This window comes from Solanum dulcamara, chromosome 2 (genome assembly GCF_947179165.1).
Source record: "Solanum dulcamara chromosome 2, daSolDulc1.2, whole genome shotgun sequence".
NCBI lineage: Eukaryota > Viridiplantae > Streptophyta > Magnoliopsida > Solanales > Solanaceae > Solanum > Solanum dulcamara.
In genome coordinates, this window is record NC_077238.1 from 82,841,241 (window position 1) to 82,851,920 (window position 10,680).

The following is a 10,680-nucleotide window of genomic DNA, read 5'->3' on the forward strand; positions in this document are numbered from 1 at the left end:
CGAATGTGTTCGATAAGGAGAAAAATATATATATTTAGGATAATAAATGAATTTCCTAGGTGATTGATATATAAGCAAAAAAGATTATTTCTAAATAATAATATTTTTATATATATTAGACAAATATTAGAAGAGGCGTGAGTGAAATTATATGTCAGGAGGTGGGGGGTCAAGATGATATGTGTTAGAAGGTAAAATGACATAATTAATGTAAAATATTATTTACGAAACTTATATATTTCTATGTTTATTAGCGAAGTTATTTTTCTTATTTTTAAGAAAGTCATTTTATTGGGAGACTCGGATACATATCATTAGGTGGATCCATTAACGGGGCAAGCCATCCTATTCCTCCATTTACGAAGCTCAAGCCCGAAATATCTTATTAAGAATGAAGATATTTCACTACAACCCTTTGTAGTACTAAACAAGACGATAAGACAATCCTCAAAAGATCATCAACGGGATTTTACAACAACAAACCATGTATATTTCCACAAGTAAGGTATGAGGAGGTTGAGATGTACGCAGACCTTACCCCTACCCTATTGGGGTAGAGAAACTGTTTTTGATAGACCATCGGCTCAAGAATCAACTAGATTTTACATTATTGATTGGATTTTCAAGTATTGAGCCATGTTTTGCTTTGCCAAAAAAGCTAAACACGATGGAAATAGTACAATCTGTCTTTGTCTTAAGCCTAACACATTGCAGCACTATGCAAAAATAAAGTTACTGTTAAGAGTAAAATACAACAAGAATAGACAAAGCCCAAATGAATGGAACCATCTTTGTGTCTCAGGAATGGAAGATGTAGTGTGGCCTTTAACACCAAGTCAAAGTTCATCCTGCAACAAAAAAAAGAGTACCAACATTATCAATGGTACAAGAAACCATATGTGATATTACATTATATAAAGAGAATCTAATCTCCAAACATTTATTATTTTTTTTATGTTGCTCGGTCACTTCAGAAATGTCGCAGGGCGCATGTCGGATTCTCCAAAAGTAGTGTATTTTTTTTTGGACAATCCGACACAGGTGCAGCAGCATTTTGGAGAATCGGGCAGGGGTAGAGACTTGAAAGTAAAAGAACAGTTTAGTCAGAAGCTTACATGATAGTCATCATCGTAATCATGGCGAGAGGGCTGCAAAACAATAAATGTGACAGAAAAGTTAAGACACTGTATTTCAACAGGCAGAATTAGTGAGCAAAATAAAAGACATGGGCATAGCATAACAAAATAGCATAATGACTAGTTCAAGATTATCATTTAAACTTAATTTGTATTGCTATACTGAATCTGGTTAACATGAACAAAAATCAGTGGCCAGAAGCTCCTACTGGTTTTGATTAATGCTTATTGAGCAAACCAAAGCCATAGGTCGGGGCAAATTACGACTTTTAGCTTAAAAGCCATTTGAGATTGAAATTTGTTAACAAAAGGAAGACAAACTTGTCAAAGATAAATTGTATAACCAAAGTCGTGGTCAGCTAACTCTGAATCATTCAAAGAAGTTAAACAAGCAGAAAGTTAGTCATAGAAATTGAAAACCGAGTAGCTATAATTCGGAACGAGGAAGGGATTACAACAAAATTAGGAAGAAATCGCGCAAGGGAGTAAATGATGGCAAAAAACTAAAAGGGAAAAACACAGAGCATGCTAAGTTCAGAGACATGTGAAAAACTAACCCTCTTGTATCTATCTCTGTGCCTGTCCCTACCCCTATCTCTATCCCTTTCTCTTCTCCTCCTTTCACCTTCTTCTCTTGCTCTTTGGGCTTCCTGAAAATTCCAGCTATTTTAGCACTTGTGCCCAAAAAGACACAATATATTAAATAACGGCATAATCCATAAACAAACATTCAAACTTGGCCTCTGTTGGCAAGTAGGTACTTCAATTCTGAGAGTGCATATCTAGACACCTCAATTTGATCTCAACAGCAACAAACACTCCAACTCGTCCCGACCGTGTCTCGTAAACACCTGATGTTGACATGACACATAAATTTTGGATTTTGTAAGTTGGAGTGTTCAATTGACACAGTGGAGACGAGTTGAGGTGTCTATATGTGCATACTCAAAGTTAGAGCGCAAGTAAACTGAGGTAAGTTTGAGTGTGTTTATGTATTATGCCTTAAATAAATGAAAACATGATATCAACCTCTTCCTCTTTTGCTTTTCTCACTTTCTCTGCTTCCTCAAAAGCCTCCTTTTCAGCCTGCAGATAATCATTTCAAGAAATCAAGTGTTAAAGAAGCAATAAGCTAGCACCAGCTAACATAGGATAAGGGATCAAGGACAGACCTCCCTATTAGCAAAGACTTCCTCAATCACTTTCTTTGCATAATCGGGCTCATCGCATACCAGAATGTTGTCAAATACAGAACCTGCCTTCACCTGCAGCCCATGACAAAACACAACACTACATCACCCAGAGGCAGTCTCACAACTTGAAATTAATGGATTCATACAACCTCAAGTTAATATACAATAATAACTGGGTTCACATTCAAATATTTATAGATATTTAATGGATTTCTTAATATAACTACTGGTTCCCATGAGCCTGTAGGGTTTGCTCTATAACCGCCACTAACATCACCCATTTTAACTTCATGTAGTGTGAAAAGACAACATTATACTAGTTCAGACTACTAATCTTACCTGCCAAACTTCGATTCCAACATATTTGATGGGCCTCAGCACATATAGATCAGGATCATCTTCAAATTCTGAAGAGAGAGAGAGAGATCAGAATGGATTTCTAATAATATGACAGAACTTCATATCATTGGCAAGCGTATTCAAATGCATCTCAATACAAACGCATACATTCATTACCTGGATTGTCAATCCAAGGGGTCTTCCATTTACCTTTATAGTTAGGGTTCTTTACTTTCTGGGACATAAGATACACTTGCTAAGTAGATATTCCAGTTACAACTTGAAGAATTCAAGCTTCATAATTATCAATCAGAATGATTTTCACATACCTTTCGTTTCCATGGACCCTTATATGCTGGATTAGGAACTTTTGGTGGTCTCCAGATGCCATCCTCTTCATCATCCCAGTGAGCAGGCTAAAAAGGAAAGCAACTTGGAAGTTTAGCTTAAAACTTGGAAGATGTAAGCTCATTGGTGCAAGCAGGCCTCTAACGTGTCTCAAATGATGATAACAATATGAAAGGACAATGAAGTATTTGTACACTTCCCCCTTCATTTCTACAAATGCGGATGGGGAAGTAAAGAAACCTGCTAAGACTGGATGACTGGTGAGTACATCACATGTGGATAAAGTTAGTTTTACAAAAAAAAACAAGAATGGTTGTAGTGATATGACAGACAAATTATTTGAGCAAACTACAATACGGAGGACAAGAACGGAAAGTTCACTGTCAAGGAATAAAAAATTGATTCTACGTCGCAGGAGCGGATGAAAAACTAAAGAGAAGAGTCTTTTAAGAATAACCACATCTCAGAAGCTGTAACTTCAAAACCTCATCCATAACACAGCTGATATTATGATAGTGTACATTAAAGCCAGCTGAACTAACCTTTTTAGCTTTTGGGTCAGGGATCTCTCTTGGAATAGAGTCATATCCCTAGAGTAAAAAGTAGTGCAACAAGAAAAATTCAAAAACCAACTCAAAGCCTAAGAAAGTGAAAAATAACTGATCAAATGCGCAGTATGAACTACCTCCGGTTTGACTTCGTTTGGATCCTCTATATATTCTCTATCTTCCCAATCTGCAGGCTATAAGCAATGGCAATTAAATAAGCCATTAATGAGCAGACAAATATCAGAAATCTTTACAGAATAGTTAAATGAATTAAGTTTAGAGGCATAAACAAGTTCAGCCTAAAGCTTTAACTTTTTCCTAAAATACCTTTTTCGCATTTACATCTTTAATTTTTCGAGGAGGAAAGATATCCCAGTCTGTATACATGCTTCCAGAATCCCTTTCTCGGCCATCAATCCAGATGCTGTATGATGCATCAGGTCTAAGAATGAATGTGTAGAAATGGGTTAATTTGTCTGTTTCACATTGTAGATCCTTTCTTATCGGATAATTCTGTCCTTGGTAGGAAAGTATAACATGAAGTTTCTTCGTCTGTGTACCACAGATATCCGGTCCAAACATCATACTGCAGAAACAAAGACTTTTTGTAAACTAAAGCAGAAAAAGTACATACCATGTAACCAAACTACTATGACAACTATATACTTCAACCAATTTACTGTAACTCTCAGTTTCAGATACTGATCATGAAATTAGACCAATGTTAGATGTGTATCCAAACTCACAACTGCTTAGTGCTTACTAATCGGGAAAATAGGAAAACTGAAATTTGACCAATGCTAGATGTGTATCTGAACTCACAAGTTATAACCCTTTTTACTAATTAAGGTCATCGACATGCTGGCTTGGTGCACTTTCAGATAAAAGTATGGTGCTAAGGAGTGACAATTACAGAATTAAGTTCAGGTAGATGATTAGTCTGTCTCATAAAAGAAACACATTTAACATGAGAAACAATGTGTGTATTCCCCATTTTTCAGAAAACAAAAGCTCAGACTGAGAGACAAAATATTGACAGCACACAAGGAGATCTTATGAAAATCATGCCTAAGCAGCTCTAAAAATTCTCGCAGGTGGGATATCTTAAAATGAGATAGAGGAAGTTCACATGCAAAAGGTAGCGAGAAAAAACCTGTAAGGGGTGTCTCCCCCGAATTTCTTCTGGTTGACATATCCAGAGAGAAGCTTTATATAACCTCCACCACACTCAATGTCTTGCTCAAGCTTTATAGAGTACTGTACAACCAGTGTTCTGTTCTTGTTACTAAATTCTGGTATCTTAGCAGAGATGGCAAAATGTTTGGCATCACTAGACGTCTGAATACCTACAGAATAACAAATTACAGTCATATGTGGTAAGTTCCCCACAGTCAGAAAAAGACATGCCCCGACAAGAACAGAGAACTAAAGCTAAAAAGAAGTCAAATAGTGTTTGTATCATGTACCCGTTGAATCATCTTAGCATACACAAGACCAGCACTAATCATTTTTTTCTCAATACATATCTTAACATAAAACTATACAAGTCATAGTATATTGCAATATAGTAAGCAAAGTAAGTGGTGAAGTGTGTAATCTGAGTTTAACCCCAAAAGTTATTTTACACACATGAAGACTTCCAAAAAACTGATACGAATAGAACCTTTATCATCAGGATCACCAGCCCATTTCCCAGCTGTATGCTTAAAGGAGCCTGCTTTCCCTTCACTCCTTTTCCAGTCAGACTTCACCCATCTGCTCTGCCAATCATCTTTTTAAACAACCCAATATGGAAAGAAAAAAAAACATTAATCAGTGTATAATCACGGTAAAACAAAACAACAACGACATACCCAGTGGGATCTAAAAATTGATTCTTTTCATACCATTCACAGAAAAATGGAACAACAAGCTCAAATCTGAAACTATGAAGTACCACTAAAAGAAGCAGAAATTAAACAACCTAATGAATAATTCCTTTAAAAAAATTATGGGCCTAACCAAAAGTGTCTAAAATTTAATTCTCTACATACCATTCGCTTAAAAAATGGAACAACAAGCTCAAATATGAAACTATGAAGTACCACTAAAGAAGCAGAAATTAAACAACCAAATGAATAATTCCTTCAAAGAAAAATTCTGGGGTCTAACCAAAAAGAGTCTAAAATTGATTCTTTACATGCCATTCACAGAAAAAATGGAACAAGAAGCTCAAAAATTAAACTATGATGTACCACTAAAGAAGCAGAAATTAAACAACCAAATGAATAATTCCTTCAAAGAAAAATTCTGGGGTCTAACCAAAAAGTGTCTAAAATTGATTCTTTACATGCCATTCACAGAAAAAATGGAACAAGAAGCTCAAAAATTAAACTATGATGTACCACTAACAGAAGCAGAAATTAAACAACCAAATGAACAGTTCTCTTAAATAAAAATTCTGGGGTCAAACCAAAAGTGTCTTAAAATTAATTCTTTACATAAAATTTACAGAAAAATGGAACAAGCTCAAATATGAAACTATGAAGTACCACTAACAGAAGCAAAAATCAAACAACCAAATGAACAATCCCTTTAAAGAAAAAACTTCTGGGGTCTAAACAAAAGTGTCTAAAAATCAATTCTTTACATACCATTCACTTAAAAAATGGAACAACAAGCTCAAATATGAAACTATGAAGTACCACTAAAGAAGCAGAAATTAAACAAACAAATGAATAAATCCTTTGAAGAAAAACCCTGGGGTCTAACCAAAAGTGTCTAAAAATCAATTCTTTACATACCATTCACTTAAAAAATGGAACAACAAGCTCAAATATGAAACTATGAAGTACCACTAAAGAAGCAGAAATTAAACAAACAAATGAATAAATCCTTGGAAGAAAAATTCTGGGGTCTAACCAAAAGTGTCTAAAATTGATTTTTTACGTAAAATTTATAGAAAAATGGAACAAGCTCAAATATGAAACTATGAAGACAACTAACAGAAGCAGAAATTAAACAACCAAATGAAACCAAAATTGTCTAAAATTCATTCTTTTCATACCATTCAACCAAAAAAAAAAATGGAACGACAAGCTCAAATATGAAACTATGAAGTACCACTAACTGAAGCAGTAATTAAACAACCAAATGAACAATTCTTTAAAGAAAAATTATGGGTCTAACCAAAATTGTCTAAAAATGATTCTTTTCATACCATTCAACAACAAAAAAAAGGGGGGAACAAGAAGCTCAACTATGAAACTATGAAGTACCACTAACAGAAGCAGAAACTAAACAACCAAATGAACAATTCCTTTAAAGAAAAATTATGGGTCTAACCAGAAGTGTCTGAAAATTGATTCTTTTCATACCATTCTGAAACAAGCTCAAATATGAAACTATGAAGTACCACTAACAGAAGCAGAAATTAAATAACCAAATGAACAATTCCTTTAAAGAAAATTCTGGGGTCCAACCAAAAATGTCTAAAAGTTGATTCTTTACATACTATTGACAGAAAAAATGGAACAAGAAGCTCAAAAATTAAACTATGAAGTACCACTGAAAGAAACAGAAACAACAATTAGTACCATCAAATTGTTCTTCAAAGAAGATCTCAGATAATGAAGATGTGAAAATTGAAAACAGTAACAAAACTAGTAGAACTGATTCAACTGAGAAGACTAGGAGTAGACTTCTTTTTTCATTCTTGGAAAGAGCCATTTGCCCAATGTGAGAATTCTGTGGTCATTGGAATAATTATAGAAAGTTGGTTTTAAGATTTAGACCTTGATATTTACTTTAATTACATAATCACCCTACCAGTTTGTTTGCCTTTTAATTTCTCAACTAAATTCGAATTCGCATTAAAAAGTCTCATATTAAAGTGTTTTCTAACAAATATAATTATACTCCAAGACTTCTGATTAACAATGAATAAGTATTTATCAGTTCACTACAAGTCTTGTTGGTATCACCCTATTTGTTACTTCCTTGTTTTGTTATTCGACTTTATTTAAAATTATTTTTTATTAATTCATTTAAAAAATAATGATATATTTTATATTTGAAAATAATTTTTTATTTCACTTTTAATAATACTTATTTATAGTCATATAAGTATTATCATATATTTAAAATAGGGAGTTTTAAAATAATATATAAGGTATAAACAGAATTTTTAGTCCTTTAATTATTGATAAATTTCGATTTTCATTTTCGATATCTCATTTAACACATTTGACTTCAATTAATCAAAACATGCCAACAAAAATAATCATAATTAGTTGTTCCATCAAGTATGAATATATCTTGTACTAGTTCTCATATTTGATATTAATTAATAGAGTTCTAAAAATATTCAAGTATAATATATTTCCAAGATAAAATGATTAAAAGTGTGCATTTCAATTCATAAAAAATAAATATACTTAATCGACATCATAATTTTTAAAATTGAGGCAAAAGATACTCTTATATTTTAGTGAAATTAAATTATAATTTTCAAATATTCTTTTTTCTTAATTATGTCTCAAATTAAACTATGTCAAACAAATAAATAAGAAGGAATATTTCTATCTATTGACACTTTCTAAAGTGTTGTCCAATCAAAGCATGACACGTTATTGTGTCCAACGAGTTTTGTTTCTAGTACATTCTATTTAGTCCTAAGTCAACTTATTGGGAACTTTTAGATTTATTTAAAAATAATTAAATGATTTTAGATCACATCACATGGCATCCATATTTAAATTGCAAATTAAGTGTATTAGAATTGCAATAAGTAACAATGAATTTGCTATGCCTCAATCTCAAATCAATTAATATTAATAGCATAAATTAGTGACATATGTGCAGCTTATCCAAAGGTTAAAAAAAATCAATCTTATATATTATTGAAAATCATTTTAGAAAAAAAAAAATACTTATACAAATGGCAAAAAAAAATATAATTAAAAATCACAATATTTTTCAAAAGAAATTGATAATGAAATCTGGCAATTTAAAACACTTTTAAAGTGTGATGTATTAAAAATGGAAAGAGTTATTTCATAACTCAAAGGGATAAAATATATATTAATAATTTGGTTAACAATTACCTAAAAATTGTTTGATTTTGAAAGGGAATTTGCAAAGTCTAAACTCGTTGTTATGAATTTTTTTATCTGATGAAATGACACTATTTATAAACCGCATTATTGACTATAATTTACATCTCACATTTATTGAATACGAATTATAAATCGCGTTTGTTAAATACAGTTCGTAAATCACGTTAGAGATACTTTACATTTATAATACAATTTATAAATTGCATTTATTTGAATTAATTCAAAGCCTAAAAATATCATTAAAAAGATAATAGGTTAGTTAAGCACCTCATGTCTATGTCGTGATAGGTCCGAACACTTGCCTTTAATCGGCTTCTAGATAAATGAGAAAGATAGAAGAATAAAGAGTTAAGAGTCAAAAACAAATACAAATTATTCAACTTTATTAAGTTTCATACATGGATTTTTTAGAGTGAGTTTCCTACCTAAACTATCACTCAATTAGTAAAACACACCTAGATGTTGACTCCAGTAAAACCTCTATAAATGCATATGCATGGGACTGGAAAAAAATATTTATTTATCGAGATTATTAGTTTATCGATAAATGCATAAAATATTTATTTATCGATAAATAAATGTTTATTATTTTAGAGAGTATTTTGCAGTACGTGCCATAAGAAAAAAAAATATTTGAATTAAGAATTTCAAAAGTTTAAATCTAGGAAACTAAAAAGTATAGTCTTTGCATATTTATTATTTAAATATAGGAAAGTTAAACGAATTTAGTGAACCTTAATGTTTTTAATTGTATTCATGTATATAGAATATGAAGAGATTTTATGTTAACTATAAAAGGAAAAAACTAGATGTTTAAAAATCATAATCCAAGTATAATGTCTTCTCATCATTTGAAAGACGTACAAAAATCATCTTTAACCAATAAAATAAGAAACGCAATATGTGAGCATAAGAAAGAGAATTCAACTATTTGCCAAAAAGATTTGCAAGCATGGTGAAACAAAAGTTATATTTGACTATTAGTCAATCAACAATATCGCACACTCTCAAAAAGTCGACAGAGTATTTGTCAAATGAGATGCAAAGTAGCGATGTTAAGAGGCATAAACCGACAAAATACCCTGATTTAGAGAAAGTTTTATACGGGTGATTTCTTTAAATGTAAGAGAAAGTGAACATGTCAGGGAACATTATCCAAGGAAAAGCAAAAGCTCTTTTCCTGAAAATATATGGTGAAATTAATTCAGAATTCAGTTTCTTTTCTGGTTGGATAGAACGTTTCAAGTCAAGATACGGAATCAAGTCTTACAGACGTTTTGGTGAAAGCGGTTCAGTTGTCATGAAGAACATTGAAAATGAATTACCCAGTATAGGGTCAAAACTAGATCAGTTTGAATTGAAGGATATTTATACTGTGGATGAAACTGGACTATTTTACCGATTGAAAGCTAATCATTCACCTGCTACCAAGCAGCTTGAATGTCGCAAAAAAGACAAAGAGAGAATTATTCTTGCTCGCTATTGCAATGGTGATGAATATGACAAAGTACCATTGTGGATTATTGATAAGTTTGCAAATCTTGGATGCTTTAAAAATGTGAACATGAACAATCTTAATTGCATGTATAGATCCAATAAGAAAGCTTTGATGACTGTCTTGCTTTTTCAAGAATATGTTGGTTGGTTTGATAAGAAAATGAATGGCAGGAAGACTTTGTTAATAGTAGACAATTGCGCAACTCATCCAAAGATAATTGAAGGCTTAAGAAATATAGAGTTTTTTTTCTTACCTCCTTACACGACGTCTAAGATTCAACCATGTGATGCTGGATTATTCGAGCATTCAAAGCTCATTATCGTCGTCGTCTTTATTTCAGCATCCTACAAGGCCTCGAGGTTGAAGCACCAAATACTAAAAAAAATTATTTTGAATGCTATTAATTTTGCTAACTTGGCTTGGAATTTTGATGTGAAAGAAATAACAATTGCAAATTATTTTCGGCATTGCAAGATTCGATTGGAAGAAAATAATGTTTTGTACCACAAGTTGGTGAATTAG

The 10,680-nt window shown here is 32.2% G+C and overlaps 1 protein-coding gene and 1 pseudogene across 1 annotated transcript; one reads left to right on the forward strand and one right to left on the reverse strand.

Annotated features, from left to right (window-relative positions):
* Positions 1 to 639: 639 nt before the first annotated feature.
* LOC129881156 (calreticulin-3-like) lies at positions 640 to 7,287 on the reverse strand. Its single transcript, XM_055955536.1, has 14 exons — positions 7,140 to 7,287; positions 5,228 to 5,335; positions 4,718 to 4,910; positions 3,892 to 4,150; positions 3,702 to 3,758; positions 3,559 to 3,606; positions 2,998 to 3,084; positions 2,846 to 2,903; positions 2,669 to 2,736; positions 2,309 to 2,401; positions 2,166 to 2,222; positions 1,694 to 1,786; positions 1,116 to 1,148; positions 640 to 848 (listed from the first exon to the last, which is right to left on the reverse strand). Exons 1-14 carry the CDS (start codon positions 7,270 to 7,272, stop codon positions 837 to 839), a joined length of 1,299 nt encoding a protein of 432 aa, XP_055811511.1. The 5' UTR covers positions 7,273 to 7,287; the 3' UTR covers positions 640 to 836.
* A 2,511-nt stretch (positions 7,288 to 9,798) lies between these two features.
* LOC129873887 (CENP-B homolog protein 2-like) lies at positions 9,799 to 10,680 on the forward strand (annotated as a pseudogene).